Below are 20,865 nucleotides of genomic sequence, written 5' to 3'. Positions count from 1 at the left end.
TCTTTTTAAGGCAAACAGAAATTGGGTTCTTATTCCTGAGTTGCTTAGCACCAGTAGAAATAGCAAATAAAAACTTATGAAACATTGTCTCTCCCTTTGAAGCAGCAGCTGCCTACCATGCAAAATATTTCTGCTTTCACATTGCATTTCTTTTAATGAGCTACTTATACTAATAATCTCTATTGCTGTTTGGAACCATTTCTGTAGATTTCAATCTCTTCGCAGGAACATCTTGCCAAGATGTGACAAGCTTTCCACGTTTGCTATTTTACCTTACAGACTGTTTGCTGGCTAGGTAGCACAGCAGTACTTCAGCCTTTGCTGGCACATGCATCAAGGTGTTCTCTTCAGAGTATTTTAAGAGTTCCGTATTCCTCCAGTATCTAGAAACACTAACGTTACCTTCTTACGTCTTTCTCACGTGGGCTATCTGCTTCTCCAATACTAAGTTAAAAGAGGGAAAAGTTCACCTCAGCCAATGGAGGGTTTTAGGGCTTGACTTCACTAAAGCTAACGGCGGGGGGTGGGGGGTGGGGGTGGGGGGTGAGGGAAGTGAAAATGCCCATTGAAGTGTTGGCATTTACAAAGAAAATGCAAAGTCGTATTATTTCAATGGGAAAAAAAAGCTCCCTCAAAGTCTGACTAACATTTGAGCCATCCACATTGTCTCAAGACTTTAGATCCTTGTTTAAATTTAGGATGTTGTAATTCCATTTAAATTACAGTGGGAGCATTTACAAGGTTTTTGACACTTTCTATTTCCCATTGACTGGCTCTATTGAGCCCACTAATTCCAATAGACACTTTTCTCCCATGACTTTTAAGACTATCACAGAACACGATCCTATAAGAAAATGCCTATTCTGTAAAAATTAAAGTTCCTATTTAATGCAAAAGTTTAGTCCAAGCAGAAAGTCAATAGTGCAAAATGGGGTATGACTCTTAAGCGTGCCTTCCTCAGTGACCTGTAGTGTGGAAAAAGCTTTTGTTTCAAATTACATTCTCTGCTCTTTTTGTGCATTCCTGAAACTGTAGTTTTTGATGACTTGTCAAATACATCAATAACTCAAGGTTTCTATCACCATTTAGTCTCTCTAGGTGTCCGTCTCAAGCTAATCAACACTTATCACAATTTTTAAACAAATGCTAATATTTACAGGTGTTTAATTTAAAAATTCATTGAAAGAAATAGACAACTGTGCCTTGATTAAAACTTTTGGTTTAAATTAGTAAAGCAAAAAACTCCAACTAATTTCTTACTACTTTTTAAGTTATTAGCTGCTGAGATCAAATGCCTTCCTTTACAACTGTTTCACCTAGTAGCAACACACAACAGCATATTGCACTGGGAATAATCCACATCTGAACATCAAATGTGAAGACATTATCTTTAACAAGGACAAGCAATCTCACAAAGAAACTCTTCACCAAAGGTTTGCCTTTCTCCTACCTCTGAGAGATTATTATGAACTAAGCACCTATGAAAACACAGTAAGAGGGCAGTAACAGGAACTTGTGAAGCGTCTAACCAATCTATCCCATCAGAAAGCTGACTGCTGGTAAGGCACATCTGAACAGAAAGTCTGAGGGCTTTTTGAAGTGAGATAAGTTCAAAAGACTAAAAAAAGGAATGGTTGTTGTTCTGCACCTGACAACGCCTCTGTACACCATGAACAAAACAGCTTGCTGCAGGTATTCCCAATGAGCAGCTGCAGCATAGCCTTTTTATCCTCATTTTGTTTTCTATCATGTGACCTACGTGCAGCTTTATTTCTAAAATCAGCCCTGCTGATTCTATAACCAGTACATCCTTTGAGAAGAAGTACTTTCTCAGTGATCATTTCAATACTAAGATGCTAGAGATCTTACGAAATTTTAGAAAGTCTTAAGAATTTCTCCCTTGAAATCCTTGATCTCTAGTCTATTATGCAAAGAGACTGCACCGTATTCAGAGTAAAATATTTTACCCCTTGACAGTGATTGTTTATCCGATGACTGTTCACCTAGTGCGTTTGTGAAATCTTGTCCTGCTATGCTGGTTACTTTGAAAAAAAAAAATCTAGGACATCAACACTTCTCTACTTCTTGCCTCTTGTCCAGATGTGTCAGAACTGGCTGGAGCTCAGGTTCTCCTCCACTCAGGTAGGACAGGGGACACATTGGCATTCGTTCAGGCTGTGTCTCCACTACCCATTCTACTAGCAGTGGTAGCAGAAGCTGATTAGCCTCCCCAGGCACCTTACCAAGGTGTAATATTCCAGAGGAAGTTGCATGAATACTTCTTGCATTCAAGACAGTTCAGTGGCCTTGGAGAGTCACGGTACATTTCTGACATACTCTGTGTGTCTCAGCTTGCTTGGGGTGGTACGTCACACTCTTGTGATCTCCGAGTTGAAGAATTGGTCCTGCTGCCTCTTTTGAGGATGTCACCACGTTAGCACAGTCTGAATCCTTTCATGCAGAAGGAAGAATTTGTAGGCAGGAGTAAGTTTCTGGATAGTTTTGGAATGCTACTCCCAAAGGCACCAACTTCCACACGCAGAGTAAAAGACACTGCTCTTTCTTACAGTGCAGATGAAACAATTACATCCAGTTTATTTATAAAAGTTGTATACACCTGAAATGTCACAAACATTTACAACTTTCCTGCTTTCTTCCGAGTTCTAAAAAGGCCGAGTCATACAATTACACTGCTGTCTCCTTTGACTCCAATGTCTGTGGTGGTTTGAAGTTCAGTATCTCTTTATATGTAATGCCTGGAAAACAACAGAATAAACACAGCACTGCTGGTCTAATCAGAAAAGGAACCGGACAGACACAGCAAGGTGCAACCCCCAGCACGGTTAGGCTCTGATCTAGTCAGGGAGAGACCTCTTCAGGTAAAAGAGAGAAAGAATACAAAAAGTAAGGGAATTAAGGATCATTTTTTCACCATGTCAGATCTGAAGAAGCAGCCCAATACTGAAATACTGTATAGGTGCTTTCAAAAGGATGCGAGCATTAACTTTACAGTACAGTGGACAATGTCCTCAGAAAGAGTTACTGAGCAGATCAGCTTTAAAAGTCACATTCTCACTTATAAGCCAAAATACAAACCTCTGATGTTAGATGAAAAATAGATTCAGATTTAAATCTCTGTTGAGATAGGTACATTTTCTCTCCCTGAGAGAATCTTACCTAAAATTAAGGCTAGCAAATGTTGCACAGCCAACAGTTGAGGAATCCATTTGCCTGTTCTATCCAGTGGAAGAAACATGTTACAGAAACTGTTTCTTTCCTACATTGCAGAAGATGGGAGGACAGACACTTGAAGAAGGACCTCCATTACGACACAAAGAAGAAACCTTTAGGCATCATTCCAGGAGGACTTAATAAGAGGAACATTGGCTTATCAGTAGCATTTCTCTATCTTAATGCTGTCTATTTACTCTGTTCAATCAAAAGCAGGGAAAGTAATTTGTGAAGGAGAACATTCCTATTTCTGGATGACCTTTGTATCTAGTTATTTTTTAAAAGATCACAAAACTGAACTCACGCTTCCATTCATCTAGTGGAAGATCCATATTATCAAACGTGTCATCATATTTCTCAGCTTCAATTTCTTCCTCAGGATCATGAATTGGTTCAAAGTACGGATGCATCAAAGCCTCAGCTGCTGTGACTCGCTTCTCTGCATCCAGCACCAGCATCTTCTCCAAAAGGTTTACAGCTATTGCACAGAAAACACAGTGTATTCAAATCAAGCCATTGATTCCAGCTTGTACACAGTAATGTTGCCCTGGAGATATTTCAAATAAATACACAGTTAAAAAGCAGAATCGTTGGGTGTTCATTCTATAGCCAGTGAGGCCCATGTGTGTGACAAAACAGGGCTGTGAGCAAGCAGATATGCTCCCTTGCTTCTGGATGCAATTACAGCCACATTACCTCAGCTAACGACTTCTCAGCTTCTGGCTCCAGGACCACTGAGCTTGGGGCTTTCCCAGGTGTCTTTCATCATTGCCACTGTGTTGTGGTTCTAAGGTGCATCATAACCTGACAGCAGCAGAGTGAACAGGTGGGCATAGAGCTAATCAGAATTGCTCTGTATGTGATCAAATCCAAGCCCAAGTACACTTTGAAGCTCACTAAGAGAAGTTAGTTGTTCACGCGCAGAATCCCAGCACTGACTTTATCTGCTGTGTGTTTTCAACCTTAGCCAAAACAATCCATGAAAATCTTGTATGTTCCTCTCCAGTGGATTTTGGATCGGGTCCACTGTTAGACTGTCAAAATGGGCTAGTGTAAACAGATATGAAGAAAGAACGTTCCTGGATTGGGTGGAGCAGCTGAAAAGAAGGGGCAGCAGTGTGGACAGGATACTGCAACCCCTGCTTGCCATGTCATGGGTTCTCTCCAGCCTTCTCTCCCAGACCATGAGCAGTTGTTCTCTATGTAAGGAGTAGCCAGATGGCCACAGAGGTGACAGGAAGAAATGTCCTAAAAACTAAATGGAAATCTGTAGTTTGCTGTAGCCAAGAAGGTCAATGAGCTAACCATGCAGTCAGGGTGCTTATTAATCATGTTTATTTCTTCTGTATCTGAACATACAATTTTAACTTCTTAAACTAAGAAACTTCAATTATCCTTATTTATATTCTAATAAAACTGGCTTTGTGAGTGTTCAGGTCATTGGGGAACGGATAAGGTTTGGGCAAAGCCATCTCAGAGCTCTGGCTGCTTTGGGTCATGTCACAGTTATGCACACTTGGTATGCTCTTTTGGCTGTTTATATCTGTCAAATCCAAGCCAGTGCTTCTCAGGAATGCACAGATGTTTCTCAGGATGTATTAAGTCCATGACTAAAATGTCCGCTTTCTATTTGCTTGCATTTCAACTGTAGATCAGACTGAGCTTTCAGAATTATATTTCAGATAGAATACAGAGAAAAAAAATATTACATATATTTAATCTCACAGGGCTCTTGAGAAAGCTGCTCCAGTAAAACCATTAAGCAGATGCTGGATCAAAGCCTAAAATGCAAAATACCTTTTTTTGATGCTTCTAAGAAACATCTGATTTCTGGCAGTGTCTAAACTTGGCAAAGTTCAGCCACTACAATCAAAATTACGAATTATGGAAAGCAAGAGATAGAAAAGCACAAGAACTATCACATAACCTATCACACGACCGATACTGCTGCTGCTTCCAATGCAAACACAAGAACTAGACAAATTGTACACATCCACAGAAACTGTCTTACCCAAAGGATTCGCATACTTCAAGATGGATGCAAAATCTTTTTTCTGGACTTTTGGAAGGCTTTTGATATAGTTTTTTGCCTTAAAAGAAACATGGATATTAAATTAGATCTTTGCCACCTTTGTACTGTGACATTAACAATATGCTGAATAGGCAATTCAACAACGCTCTGATAGCACATTGTACAAATTAATTTTTTGGGGGAGTCATAAACCCTGATTATATTTCACCTTCTTGTTGAAAGAAACTTTTTTTTTAAACCAAGCCTTAAAATTGTGGTTGAGAAATAACAATGTAAAGCTTTAATTATTAGTGCTCCATATGTAATATATTAATTAGAATAAATATGTATGCATCATTTGAAAGAATGTCATGATGAGTTTACAGGAATCTCTAGAAATGAACCTTACACAGTAATTCATTAATATTTAAATTATATAGTTAGTGTAATGAATAATTTTAGGTTCTTTATAGTAGGGGCTTATGGATTCTAGAAGGACATCCACGTAAGAATAGGAAGAAAGTCAAGAGACATCTGCAAACAGCTGCATTTCTGAACACGTTCATGTTTTCAGTACATTTCCAATAAAAGCAGTATTGCACCAGATCAACTGTTTGTATGGTACATACTGGAAACTTTGAAGTATTTAAACATATGGATTTTTCAAGTGTTCTGATCCTTTTCTGCCCCCTCCCCCCCCAATCTCCAGTAGTATTCTGGGTGTGTAAAGCACTTCAAGGCAGAGATGTACCACCAGGGGCCATTTCAGTAGTCAACCCATATTACCTCAGCCAGTCTAAGAACTGAGCAAGGCTTAAGTAAAATTAAGACATGTAAAACCAATTGACAAAGCAGAATACTCACATCTTGACTGTGCAGTTTTTGAACAAAATCTTGAGTAGGTGTACCCGTTATTTTCATTATTTCTGTGAGTTGGTCCAGATCTGAATACCAGAAATAAGGAACGAAGTCTGTCACCACAAGAAAACTAAGCACCCTGCAAAACCTGTGCGTTTCTTTGCTATGGGAGAAAAAAAGCAAAAATCACAGTGCAATGACTGAACGGAAGATTTATAAAAGGTAAGATTAAAGTTCTCCATTTTTCTTGCAAAAGGCAAAGATACTGAAAGCACCTGAAATAAAAGATCCTATTTCTGATATCCTATAACTTGTGAACACATAATCGAATCATCTGCAAACTCCTTTAATATATATCATCAGGCCTCCTCCATATTTTTGGTCAAAATCAGTCCAAAAGTATTGAAGTATCTGAACAATCAACACACGTATTGCATGCATTGCCCTGGTCTATCCAATACTTAGGTGACATAGAGGCAGAAGTCACAGGGAACATCAGTGGTATGATAAACAGAACAAAAATCAGAGGAAACCAGTCTGTGTTAGTTCTTCTCCACACTGAGAAACTTCAAGAGGAATAAAATTAATCCTTCTCCTCATTTCCTGCATGCTTAGCTTGATTCCAGATGCTGAGATGCTAAGAGTGGCTGAGACATCAAAACACTCCCTAACCTCCTGTGTCCTAAACCAGCACAGATTAATCAGGAGCAATGTTAGCTGTTTCAGAGAAGAAACACCATATTTACAGGAGGCTAATGCTGCAGAGAACAGCTTATGACTCGTTTGCTTCTCTGGCAAGAGCAGCAGATGAGAAGCTAGAGCAGAGCTTAGGGCACACAAGAATTCCACCAACCTCTGCAGAAAAAGGCAATGGTGGGTAATGCTGATGAAATAAATAAACAAAATCCCATACCAAGTTTGCAGGATAACCTATTCATAACAGCAAACGAAAAACCCCTTAAATTAGTTATTTTCTTATTTATCTACCCACAGCTGAACCCACAGCTGCATTTCCCTGACAATAGATAATACTGGCTCATATGCTCAAAGGCCAGCAAGAAGTAGCATGCTGGGGTAATTTCCTTTGTAACACATGGTTGTAGAACTTCAGCCAATAGTTCTGAAAACTCTGAAACTCCAATTAACTAGTTTTTCCACTCTTACGTTTACAGTGCAACTTGAAAATGATGACTCATTCATTTTCTTATTTATGTACCAGAATGCTCAAGGTTAGCATTGGTTGAGAAATGCTACGTGTTAGTCAACGGCTGTTCTTTGGCAGACATTTTAGTATTTTCTTGTTAAGAACTAATGTGTACTTAAAATCTGTACGGCTGAAGTAATTTGATGTATTCTACTTTTTCATAGTCCCTGGCATTTTTTTGGTGAATGCCATCTTCCCCTTTTATGTTTTTCCTCACAAAACAAGACTAATAATATGATTCTGTGCAATGAGGTCCTAGTCCGACAGGTAAGTACTTAAATACAAATATAACTAAAATTAAAAAACTGTGATTCTGTGACTCTGTAAACAAGTACTTGCAGGTAAGTGATTTATTGACTGGAACTCCACAAGGGGAAAAGCAGTGCAAAATGATTAGGCTGAGCTGTCAGACATGCAAAGCTGGAAAACAAAAAAAAAAAAGATAAAATCTTGCTGTCTTCTGTTAACACCACCCTCTATTAACTAGCACAACTACTACTGCCAATGAAGTATCACTTGGGGCTGACTTATGGCTTAATCTGAACTATTTTCTTAATTCTTCAGCAAAGAAATGATAGGCCTAGATGTTTTCTGTAAATGTAAAACATTTCACTAGATGTTACTTACACAGCATGTTTTGGTACAAGTATCAAAAAGCATAAAATGGACTAGCATGTGCACATAAGTCCATATACTACAACAGAATCTTCTGTACATGTTCTGGAATTGTGAAATCTATTACTAAAAAAATAAAAATATGCCTTTTCTATCATCACAGAATCTTTTACCTGATGATCTGAGATGTGATTCGAAGATCACCTCTTTTTCTTTATTGAAAAAAATCAGTAATACAAGTTTTAATTTGCAGATGTGCAAAAGTGGTACAGATAATAACCGATTAATGAGAAAGGTGCAAGCATTTTACTTTCATTTCAATTTATGCTCATCAGTTTTTGAACAGACCTACTGTGTCACATAAGAACCTCTCATCATTTTCTTACATGATTGTCATAAATTCACTGAAGGATACGATCATTTCCTTTGAACAGAGGCCTCCCTGTTATCATCTCAGCCATTATACAGCCCACAGACCAGATGTCAACTGAAAAAAAGACCAACAGTCACATTAAATTGCTGAATACTTGTCCTTTTAAATGTACATAAAGTTTAATTTAAAACATACTTTAAATAAGTGTAGAATTTACATTTATGGCCTGTTACAAAATAAATTAGAGCCTTGACATGTATGATGACAGTTTAGGTAAAACTACCAGCCCTTCTAATTAGCAAACTGGAGATAATCTGATAATAAGCAGTATCAGTTTCTCAGTAACAGGCAGATACATGTGGGAAGTAAATTTTCAGTTCTTCCAAAAACCTCTGTAGTTATCCTAGTGTTACTTGAATTCCCTCCTTCTGCCATTTTCCCCTGCCTGTTCTGAGTTACAATCAGCACATCTTTGCAGGAAGATGACAGTCAGTGCAGAACACAAGAACATGGACCAGACTGTCACATCCATATACATTTATATCACTTTTTTCCAACCACGTTAGTACTTTCTGCTACTCAGAAAATATACCAAAAAAAATATCCAAACTCACAACCAGCAAGCGATTACCTGCAGTTTATCTACAAGGAAGCTTTGCATAATTATACTGTCATTTCCACCTCTGATTTCTCATTCACTTCAGAAACAAATACTTGCTTACAGGTTGCCTGATTCAGTGAATGCTTTAGCTCTATTAAGACGTTTCTGAAGAGATGCTGACCTGTTTGTGTGTAATGCATCCAGTTAAGTATGACTTCTGGGGCTCTGTACCACCTTGTAACCACATAACCGGTCATCTCACTGTCTGTATGTCTTGCCAATCCGAAATCCAGAATCTGTAGTGGAAGCACAAAAAACATCCTGGTCAGACAGCTAGTTATTTCTTTCATACAGACTTTACAAATGTGAAAAATAAAAGAACTGGAGAAATCTGCAGATACTGGTTTATTTTTGCATCTTTTTCTCACTGAAGTGTCTTGTTCTCAATTTAAAAATCAAGACAGAAGCAGCAAGGAGCTTTACAAATATCTTTTTCTCCAAGTTAGATACTCCTATAGCAACATTAAAACCTGTAAAACCAGCAAAGAAATTAATAAATTCTTCAATTATTAATTAAAAATATACTGGACACACTCAATGCAAAAAAATCCCTGGCCATGTAACCACCATCATATCATCTTAGGACTAAAAGAACAGCACGTGTCTTAGTGTTCATTGCTCTCATATCCCAGGTGGCACAATCAAGAGTGTGTTCCAATAATATTCTTGAGTAAGGAGCTATCTATCTATCTATAGTATATATAGAGTGACAGGGCAGAAGTTTTTAGTAGGAGCACCTGCACATTACTATACCAACAGTGATGTTTTTGTAATACTCTCTGTAATTAAACATTTTTAAATATTTCAGGATAGTTTCATCACTCCCTGGCAAACATTTCAAAATATTGCCAGACAGAGTCACCTTTCCCTGGCACTCACAGAAAGGAAAATTATATTTTCATTCATAGATCAAGAGTATAAAATGTTATGGCCTATCTTTATTGCCACACTTCAAACATAATTTCCTTGTTTTCCCTATAACTGCTGATTACCTACCAATTTAAAAACAGGAATAGGCTGCAGAGATTTTTATTCTTACGAATAAAATGCACTTGATTACAGCCGATCCTTTAGGTACCGAAAATTTACTGGACTCAAAATATTTGCAATAGCAAAATACCCTTTTATATGCAGCTTTCAAATTTATTCTAGGTATACAGTGCACATTATGTTTTCTCAGTAACACCAGAGACAGGGTGGAGGAAAAAAAGGGTGTTTTACTTAACAGGTCAAAAGCCACATGTGGTACCATCTATTCTGTCACAGCTTTTTAGGCATTTTCCATACTAAGGCTTGTGACACTTGGAGCTGGAAACAGCTAAAATATAAATTGGGTTTGTATTTTTGTAAAAGCAGAAAATGATAGCAAGAATTTTTGTGCATTACGTATTAACTTCAGGATTGCTTTTCATTTACGTATTCATTAGGCTCAGGAACAAGTGTATCCTGTTAGTACTTAGTATTAACATGGTACCGCTTCAACAACAGTCTTTGCATGAAACTGTTATTCTTATACTGCCATCTTCAACTTTTCAGCTGGAACTTTCAAAGACATTTTCAGAGCAAGTTTGAAAATCCTTTTTATAATGCAGGAATTATAATAGAGAGAGCAAATTTCCCTCAGCTCCTCAAGGATAAGCTCCCTTCTCTTCAGCAAACTTAATTTTCCTCACTTGCTTCAGTAACAAAAATAACTTGAAACATTGAGACTGGAGGAAGGGCAGTGATTTCCCCTCATGCATCCTTTACTGTCACTTTTCTGATTCCTATAATAGCAGTTGAGAACATCAGATAAGGGTGCCAGAAAGCTCATTGTGAAAAATAAAACTGATTACTTATTAATTAATCGCCAATTCAAGGAACTGTTCCAGCTTGCCTACAGTCTCATCGCCATTGGAGCTGATGCAAGGGAAGCTGCTGAATGCACAGACATGGGGGAAGAGGGTTGGACTATCTCTGGCAGCATTGTCCTGTGCCTGCATAAACTGGCTTGGAAAGCACACCGAGAGCAGGGTCACATCCTGCTCGCTGCACCCAAATGTATGCACACAGGGGAAGTCAGTTCAACTCCTTCAGTGTAAAAGAGATCCCAGTTAAATCCTCACCTTGGTATTTTTTATGCACGCTTCTCAACATACTATAGTTTGGGTTTTTTTATAGACCGGAGTTGCCTTTTGACAATCAGTATCTCCTAACTGCAAATTTGCTCTTTCCTTCTGCACATGGTATCACAGCTTATTGTAAAACCAGGGACACAGTAATTTTGCTCTGAGAGTCAAGAAACGAAAACTAAAGCTTAATGCTGTATTTTCTCCTTGTCATTTTCAAAAAGCTGTATTCCGATATAGAATTGTTTGACTCAGTATCTAAAAGCTCAAAAATGTCCAATGTAACACAAAAATAATTTGTGCTAAGTAAGGAGATACAGTGACCATATCGTGAAGAATGTCTTAGACATTTGAGGCTGCACCTCAAAATGTAATTGCACAGCTTGAGGTGGTGGTGGCAGTGGCAAGAGACAGACAACTGTTTTTTCTAGATTCTCTTTTTTCCCTATCACCCTGGGACCCACTCACCTATTTGACCACCTATGAGCCAGTAGAAGACATTGGCTTTTTGTCTTAGGGAAAATTCTGAAATTACAGGACCCTCAACATTCAGGTCAGTCTCCAAAGAGAGAAAAATTGTATTACAACAGCTACATGCAAGTATATAGTTTGTATATATGTATGCTAAAAAACTTCTTTGCAGTGTTGCATCAACTTTCATTTTATGCTTCATCACCTTTGATCATCTTCTGCATCTTCTCCCAGCCTGCAGAGTTAATTTTTAATATTTAATCAAACCTGGAATTACCATATATCTGAACTACTCCCAGAAAGTCTTACACCTCTTTTAGGGAGGAAACCTTGGCCACTAGATCTAAATGTAGTTACGTATCAGGACACTGAAGCCCCCATTCAAATTTACTGTTGCTTTTTGAGGATGTATAGGCCAGTCATGATTCAAGCACAGGACAGGAGATGAGGCTTGATTTTGTAATTAATTATAAAACCCTGACTAGCCTTTCAGATTGCTAGAGCTAAGAGAGGATAGGTGACAAAAACAATTCTAAAAATTAATAAAAAAATTTAAACACAAGAATAAACTGGGGATGGGAAGCAGTCTGGGGCTACCATCTCCACATTCAAGAGAATAAACTATATTCCTAAAAGAAGCAGTGTTGAGTACTACATAATTCTACTTCATAATAAATAATGGCTTTCTTTATAAGGTCATTCTGCACAACTACATAGATGCATTTTTGCTAGGTCAGGGTACATTGCACAATTATTTCTGAAGTACAAATGTTATCCGCTAACAGGAACAGGCTTCAGGAGATTTCCAATACATGTAAGAAACTGCAGTCAGAACTGGTCAGATTCAGTATTTCAGTTCAATGATATAGAAGGAGGCTTGAGGTGCCAAATGTGCAGGAGAGAAGAATTACCACTCAGATGGACTCTACTGAGAACATTTCCAAGGAAGTGGCAATACCTACACTTCAGAACAGACAACTTTCCACAGTGGGTGTTACAGCCGTGGGCTCCAAGGGTGCATGCCAGCTAAGCTGTCTGCATACTGGGAAGGGGTGGGAGTATGCACCGTCCTCCTCCCATCTTTGGAGGGAAGCCCCAGTGGGTAGGACAAAGGAAGTCATGGTACACATCAGTACTCGCCCCACTCCACATAAGTAACAACCAGATAATACAAAAAATGCCATCAAATGCACCTGTCCTGCAGTGTAGTTGTAGAAATGGCTAACAGCTGAACTATAGGAGGCTGAATTAGGAATTGTCTCCCCTTTAATGAATTTGGTTTTCTTACTACTTCAACTGAGAAAAAATGTGAAGCAGAACTAATATATTCCTGCTACGAAAAACACTGCAATCTACATGCAACTGATACTACTGATAGTTGTAACAGTGCAGAAGGTATCACTTTCAAAGAAATAATATGTTCTTGTTTGTGGTGAGCAGTACATGGTTCTTCTGTTGCTTCTCTGAAGTGATTAACTGCAACATACCATGATAGCAGTTCTACGTTACAGCTTTTACCCGACTGTAACCATGACATGGTTTTTTTCTTGAAAAGTATTTTTAGTTGAGTGACTATATATATAAGTGTACCAGTATTAATTACAACATCCACATCACACAGGAAAAGGGTGACTTACTGTCATGCACACGTCTCTGCTATGGGCACACAGCTGTAGCGTAGACTGCTCCATCAATGCCAGACCCACAGAAGCAGTTTCAGTTCTTGTACTGCCCTGCACCCAGCTGGAAGGACCAAGTCAGCAACCACTCCAATGATGCCATGAATGTAATAACCTGTGGCACTGATGTCCTCACCAGAAATCCTCCTCTACATCTTGGCATCAACCCTCATCTCTCTGCTGTTCACCCTGGGTACCAGCTTCCTGGAGTGTTCTGTGCTGACTGGATGTTTTCAGCTGGGACATCCTGGGCAACATTTCCAGCTTGAGGCACAGCCATTTCTTGTGCTTGGCTCCAGAATGATCTCTGAAATCAATCACTGCCTCTGCCATTCTTATGTAATGCACGTTTATGTCAGTCAAGGACATAAAAATAGGAGGTGAGTAGATTCTCAGTATCCAGGGCTTTATTTCTTACATAAATATTTAATTATTCTTGTGGTGACTGAAGTGTGGTGACGGGAAAATATTTATAAGGAGCAGTCTCTCTTAACTTTTTTCAAGCTTGTTACCACTGCCCATCTGATCCTTTTCCCTTTCATTTTCCACCATTCTCCTGTTTCTCCATGACCCCTCAAAGCCCATGGGCTGAAAGCCTGGCCCATCACTGAAACCAGCCAGCATGTTTACAGCTGTTGCACCTGTTGCCTACTGTGGTGTATTTCTAATACCTCTGTTTTTTTCAAATAAACATATCTTACCTTCAATTCACAGTCTTCATTTACTGCCAAGTTTCCAGGCTTTAGATCCTGTAATCAGATTTGAAACGGATGTTATTTACTTATTTTACAGCAAGCACAATGAAGCACACTTTCTTTCTTTCAGGTTTAATGGTTTTCATACAACTACTTTGAACGGCAACAGGTAAAATGATGTAATAAATCTAAATTAGAAAATATAACAAATAACAGAAACAAAAGATAGAAACTTCCATATATTTGGGTTTTTTTCCAGTACGTTTTCCACCCAGACAAATCATCTTTTCTTCTGCTACAAGTCAGGAAAATACTTGCCAGCGAAGGAACTCACTCATCTTACCGTTGGTGGGGTTTGGACAAAAATTTGTTGCATTTAATACTAACTCCACAAAGTTAAGGATTCACACATGTATTTCTGGACTGTACCTACTGCATATCAAAACATACTTTAAAAAGGTTCCATACCCTAGTAGACTTAGAAAGAGTACTGAAGTAATCAAACAAGATTTTACATAAAAGCCTATGTTCTCTTCTGTGGGAAAATCAATTTCCTAATGAAATCAATTGAGTGGAGACTGCAACATGAAGAAAAATATTCCCTTAAGCCTCCTTAGCTACTGTAGAGACTTCTAATGATCTTCAAAAGTTGCACTTCTAAGTTTAGCAGCAAAGGGAAGAGTACTGGCAATGACTAAGAAGATTCTGCAACATCAGTGATCTTAGACATTCACAGTTAAAAAGAGAAAGAAAAAATCAGAAATAAATTTTTCTTCAGCTTTGTCAAACCTTTGTTTGACACACTTTAGCACATTAGGTTTAATCTTCTCTTTGAACTTTTTCACAGGCATCCACCTGTTTTATGCAAAGATGTTTTAAGATCAGAGGGGCCTTGAAGAGAAACAAATTGGTGCAAAGAACTGTAATGAAACCAAAAAAGCTCAAGAGCCATCAAGAGGGAGCTTAGAAAAAGTCTAAGCAACTGTAAATTTAGACTATGATCACAGCAGTTGTAGAAATAAAAATATCAGTTTGTTACATGATTTTGGTAGTTTGCATAGTTTCGATGTCCAGCTTAAAGCTACTACACAATGTGCACTTTCTCTGGTGCTCCCGATATTTTACTACAAATTGCCAATTTCTACTGTCTGATGCAATTTTGGGGGAAATTATGCTGCTTGGTACCATGAAGGCATCATTCAGAACTCCTCCTTCATAGTGCAAAAGCAATTTTAAGTAGACTTTAGATACAGCAGAGATCCGAAAAGAATCAGGTCTTAATTTCTCTCAGAAAAAAATGAGGTTTTGAAGGCTCTAAATTTTCAGATTATTATTTCAGTTTCTATGTTCTCACTCCTCCAGCTTTGAACATTACCATGATGTTTAAACAACTTAAACACTGTTTTTAAAAATAAGCCAGAAAAACAACATTTATCTATCTCAATTTAGACACTATTTGCTCTTTTGGGAACCTACAACTCAACTTCACATAGTAATTTAAGAAATCTAAGTAATTAAGAAATTTAAGCTGTATTCAGTGCAATCTGAGCACCCAACTTACACTGATGTATCCATACCACCTTTTGTTCCTAGTTGAAAAAGAAACCAAAGGCATCATCAAACTGAGATACTACAATTTCAGGAATTTATGAGCATACTTATACATAAACATTACTCACATTATCAAAATATAAACATTTTTTATATTGTCTCCACTTACCCTGTGAATTATGCCTGATGAGTGAATATACTGTAAAAAGAGAAAGTACATTTTCATTAATGAGGTTCTGACTTTAAGAAGTTGCCTAAGGTGGGGGAGAATGTGCTTTTTCATGGTGCTAAAGTAATCAAAATTGGATATTGTTTATTTATTGCATAGAAGATCATCTTAGCTATGTTTTTAACACGCATATAATTAAATTAACATTTTGCCCTTCCCCTCCCCCAATAATGAGAAACCACCAAATCAGTTTGAGTACTGCAACAGATCATACATTTTTTTTCTAAATCTTGCCATACATAAAATCCCATTTCCAGTTAGTTTTTGGCATTGCTAGTTACACTTATACCAAAATAAACGTTGTTATTTTATATATCAGAAATGCTTTCTTGCAATAGACGTCTGTGGTGTGCTGCCATCACAGTTTATGTTCCTATGCTCCAGCAACACTCAGTTTTAAGAGAACATTTAAGACCAGGATGCAGGCCAGTCAAGGTCCTAGCTGAGAAGCCTCACTACATGCTGCAGTACTCAGTGCAGCATGGACAGGCCATGTTAAAAGACGTTCTCCTTTACCTGAACATTTTCACCACCCTTCCAGGGACCTATTTAAAGGTTCCCAAAAGTCCAACCAACCAACTGCACACCTAGCACTAGCTCTTTTGTGAAGACACCTGACCAAATACATATAAATGTATGTCTGCAAATAGATGCCTGCACCTATGACTGCCACCATGGACAACAAAAAGAGCCTCTAGTAACTAGTTCAGACATAGGCATCTATTTTGCAAGGACTGAAATGCAGAAAGTTGTCCTGAACTAAGGACATGCTTTCCAAGAGCAGCCAGGGATGTGCTGGTACTGTTCACTTCACTACTGATGGCAGCTCATACTACTGATGCTAAACCACACAAGAACAACAAAGACTTTTTTAAAAAGTCCCCAGAAAAGGTGGATGAGATGCAAATCTTCACCAGCTTCATCTGGTGAGTTTTCATTTTATTTTACCCTAAAGAATGGAACAATAACTGGGAAAACACTTACTGGGAACCAGATGTCAGAGCCAGGAAAGACCAACCAGGGACAGTCAGCATGGCATCACAGAGATGCACAGAAGCACTGATCTTTGCAGGGTAACTGCCAACCAGCCCCAGCAACCATTGTCTTCTTCCCAGCAGCCATGAAGATGAAGAATGAACCTTGTAAATGCAACAGTCCCTCTGCAAAGGGATCCTCATAGTCCACCTGATGAGGGGACCAGGGAAAAGAGCGGAAATCTACAGACCAAAGCCAACTTCCTCATACAGATCCAATGTGCTTCAGACTTAGGTTTCCAAACTTAAAAAAATCCACACAACCTAAGCAGCGCAAGATCTGGATTTAAGGCACTGAGTTTTTAACGCAGCGACTGAACAAAAATAAAATCTCTGAGATGTACTTTTTCCTCTCTTAGACCTGACACATCGCTCCAGATGTGGTCTTGAAGGTTCTGAAAAGAAGGAAAAATATCATTTCCCTTGACCCTGTGCCTACAGTTTCCCCAATCCAGCCCAGACTGCGGCAGGGCTCCTCTGCCACACGGGCACACTGCTGACTGCTGTGCCCAAGTCCATGCAGGTCTTGGCATTTGTGGTAGGACCAGTTCCTGCTACACATTACTGCAGGAGAGGCCAGGTGTAACATCACCTGTAGGAAATGCCAAAGCAGTTCACAGGATTTTCCTGGGGCAGACACAAGGGGCCGAGGGTGCAGGGCTGTTTCCCAGAATGTAGGCTGTAAAAGCACTACAGCAAATGAAGAACTACAAATGTTGTCTCTGTCATGGATGTGCATGAAGTGAATTGGGATGGGAGGAACCAGACAAAGAAAAAGGAAGTTTGTCATTTGTATGAAGACCAGAGAGGATACAGGGGCTTTTTTTTTTTATTTATTTATTGTTAAAGAAATGCATCTGTTAGACTCCCAATAAATGAAGAAAAAGATGATGTCTTCTGCCAATAGCCATCTTGATCAAGGGTGACACAGTGACTACTTGCACTCTAAACCATTTCAGTGTCTTCTTACTGAAGGCTCTTGATTTTCCAGAGCAGATGCTTAAAATACTCTAGAGGATATTTTTGCTGGTATGACTGTACACAGTAAGGAAATAATTGGCAGACCCCAGAATTTCTGCACCTAAGAATGTGGCATGTAGAAACTGGAATTAAAAGGACTGCACCCTTCAGAGTGTTAGTTAAACTCACCATCTCGGGGGAAAGAGGGTGGTTTTGCTGGTGTTCTCACCCCACTGGAGGTTTCCTGACTGTTCTCACAGCATCAAAATAATGTTAACAGTTTGGGGAGAACTAAATTTTCTAAACACTCCTCTTAATACAACACTACTGAGATCACATGAAATAGCACTTATTCCTGGTGCTAATGTACACATCAGTCTTTCTGTAAGCTGAAATACTGGTGCTGTGCTGCAGTGTTTCTTTAACACTAGCAGTATTTTTTAAACTCCATTTTATTATCTCCTGGCAGGTAGCGGCACTGGAGCAACACCAAACCTTGTTCAGAATTTTCCATTTCAGTTCAAAAACCTTCTGAAACTGGATCATATTCTTACTGATTTTCCTCATTAAATTATTCATTTATTGACAGACTTTTCACTCTTAACATAGCAAAAACATCTAGACCAGAGCAAACTTATCCTTCACAATGTTATTACCACTTCACCTGAAAAATACTTGATTCAAGAAGCCAGTTAACATGAGCAAAATGCTTTGGAGCACAGGAGGAGCTCTTTGCATTACCCTAAAGACAATTTCTGGTAGCATGCATAAGTCCTTGAATGCAAGCTTCAGATTGTGCTAGGAAGTTATCCAGCAGTTGTCTAAATTCTAAGCATTCTTGTCTGTATATGCAATCTCTACACAAAATAAAAAGCTAATCAAAAGGGAATTAGAAAAGACTCAGGAAAAAGTACTCTAGGCAGCATGCAAAATGAAAATGAGCGATTTGGCACGGAAAGAAATACTGAAGAGGAAATGGGTAAGAGGGGGAAGGGAAAGCAAAGCAGAAAATACAATATAAATGTGAACAAAAGACAGTAAATAGAGATGACAACAGGAGAGAACTACAGCAGGTAAATACTACCATAAGGATGGTAAACGAAGCTTGAACAGGTGTTTGTATGGCCCAAGAGCTATCCACCCATTCCCAAATACAGCCACCCATCTCCCCAGACCTCTATATGAACAGGAACCCAACTGGCACTCCTGCAGAAGAGGGACCCAAGGCTGAAAGTGCTGGAAGCTCCAGCCCCTTTCCACCTACACAAAGACATTTATGTTCAGCTTGTCTTCTGTACTCTTTGACAATACACAGCTTTCCTGTCAAATAAAAAAAATGATGAAAGCCCTTCCAAGTTGCAAGTTCATACTTAAATAAAATGTAATGCCAGGCTAAGGCCCAACTAAGAAACAGACAAAGGGGAGGCAGGTCAGTCAAACTGCATTATTTTTTTTCCTACTGCAGATGAAGTTAAATTCTGATAAATTCAAGGCTCCTGAAAGAAAGGAAATGAGTATTTCATTCTCTACAGAAAGACAACAGTAAAATGATAAGAACAGAAAATAATGACAAACAAGGACTGTTTAGACTTAAAGAGCAAAGACCTGCGGGCTTGATACAAATCTTCCTGAACTCAGTATGAACTTTCTATTGACCTGAATTTATATACAAAAAAATCAAGCCTGTTGAGCATTTCAGTATACAACCAATCCAGAACCAGTCTACAGCTAGAATGTAGAAACGATGCCTCTAAGGAACTGACTTGGGGGCTTTGCAAAAATCTCTCTTACCCCTTCACAATGCATTAATCATGCAGTTTTTTCCACATGCATTTAACTGCCACATGTAAACAGGTTGTTACAATAGAAGTATGCAATGTGACAAAAATGATGAACAGCTTTCTTGCTTTTGACCAGATGTAAATACAGATACCATAAAGCACTTACGTACTTTACAAAAAGGACAAAAGCATATTGCAGGTAACATCTTTAACACCAACCCCCATCCCAGAAACAGAGTCTATCAAAGTTAAAAGATGGAAAAAAAATATGTAATATGCATTATAAAAATGAGGGCCTAAGCTTGGGAAGTTGAAAGTGTTTTACAACTAAGATCTACAGAGTGGCATATTCCTCCTTCCCAGGTGTTGCAAGTATTTTTTGCTTATAATGACTCAACTGAGCACTAGCTAAGTGTATGCTTCCCCCCCGGCCCCCAACCAAAAAAAAAAAAAAAAAAAAAGCAATCTAAGTAAACACAGATGGGCTGTCTTTAATCCAGATACAGCAGACCTTACAAAGCACAAGATTTTCACAAAAAACTTGGCAGACCCTTTCTTAAACAGCTAACTTACTGATATCTGTAAAAGAAGACACAAATTACTGACCTATTTTTTTTTTCTCTGCATGCTAGAAATACTGGTTTCAGTTTAACTCACTTCCTACCACAGACAGTACTGCAAGAATGTCCCTCAAGCACTGGACAACTACTATTTCTTAAAGATATAGCCAACTAGGTGTATTATTGTGCCTGGATGAATTGGTTATAAAGAAGAAACCAAAATTAAATGGAACAGATACAGTGAAGTCTGTTCTCAAATGTCCACTATGCAATAGGAAATGACAAAACATCAGAGTCTAGCAGCTGAATAATGTCTCATTTCTTGCTGGTGATTTTGAGGTAAGTACAGTTGTGCTCTCAAGAATGTGGGAGAAGAGACAAAACATTCAGGTGAAACAGGTGGTCTTTAATTCTTACAGAAGGTCTAACACAGTTACAGAAACCAGAGACACCAGTTTAGTAAGACTACCTCAGCATCCCTGCCGGTTGCCTTGTAACTGGAATGAGAACTGCTCTCATTTTAATAAAATCCTGGGAATAGCAGGGAACATCAAAACCTTCCTGCTCTCTTCCTCTGTGGTGGGATGACCTTGGCTGCCACCAGGTGCCCACTAAGCCACTCTCTCATTCTCCCTCCTCATTAGGGGCGGGGGGGGAAGATAAAATGGAAAAGCTCATGGGTCGAAACAAGCACAGGGAATTCACTTACCAACTACCATCACAGGCAAAACAGACTGGACTTGGGGAAGACTAATTTAATTTATTGCCAATTTAATAGCAGATAGTTTGAAACAGACCCCAAAACTAAAACCACCTTCCCCTCATGCCTCTCTTCCTCGCAGGC

The 20,865-nt window shown here is 38.7% G+C and overlaps 1 protein-coding gene across 2 annotated transcripts in view; it reads right to left on the bottom strand.

Annotated features, from left to right (window-relative positions):
- Positions 1-539: 539 nt before the first annotated feature.
- MAPK12 (mitogen-activated protein kinase 12) overlaps positions 540-20,865 on the bottom strand; it is a 42,431-nt gene continuing 22,105 nt past the window's right edge. For both annotated transcript variants that reach the window (XM_040596452.1, XM_040596453.1), the window contains exons 5-12: positions 15,627-15,656; positions 13,913-13,960; positions 9,075-9,189; positions 8,335-8,406; positions 6,107-6,186; positions 5,243-5,321; positions 3,536-3,709; positions 540-2,756 (exon numbers count right to left, since the gene is read on the bottom strand). In XM_040596452.1, the coding sequence (XP_040452386.1) occupies positions 2,686-2,756; positions 3,536-3,709; positions 5,243-5,321; positions 6,107-6,186; positions 8,335-8,406; positions 9,075-9,189; positions 13,913-13,960; positions 15,627-15,656 (669 nt within the window). In that variant the 3' untranslated portion in view covers positions 540-2,685. The remainder of the gene's footprint in view (positions 2,757-3,535; positions 3,710-5,242; positions 5,322-6,106; positions 6,187-8,334; positions 8,407-9,074; positions 9,190-13,912; positions 13,961-15,626; positions 15,657-20,865) is intronic.

Source organism: Falco naumanni, chromosome 5, assembly GCF_017639655.2.
Source record: "Falco naumanni isolate bFalNau1 chromosome 5, bFalNau1.pat, whole genome shotgun sequence".
Lineage (NCBI taxonomy): Eukaryota > Metazoa > Chordata > Aves > Falconiformes > Falconidae > Falco > Falco naumanni.
This window is presented reverse-complemented; position numbering and strand designations above follow the sequence as displayed.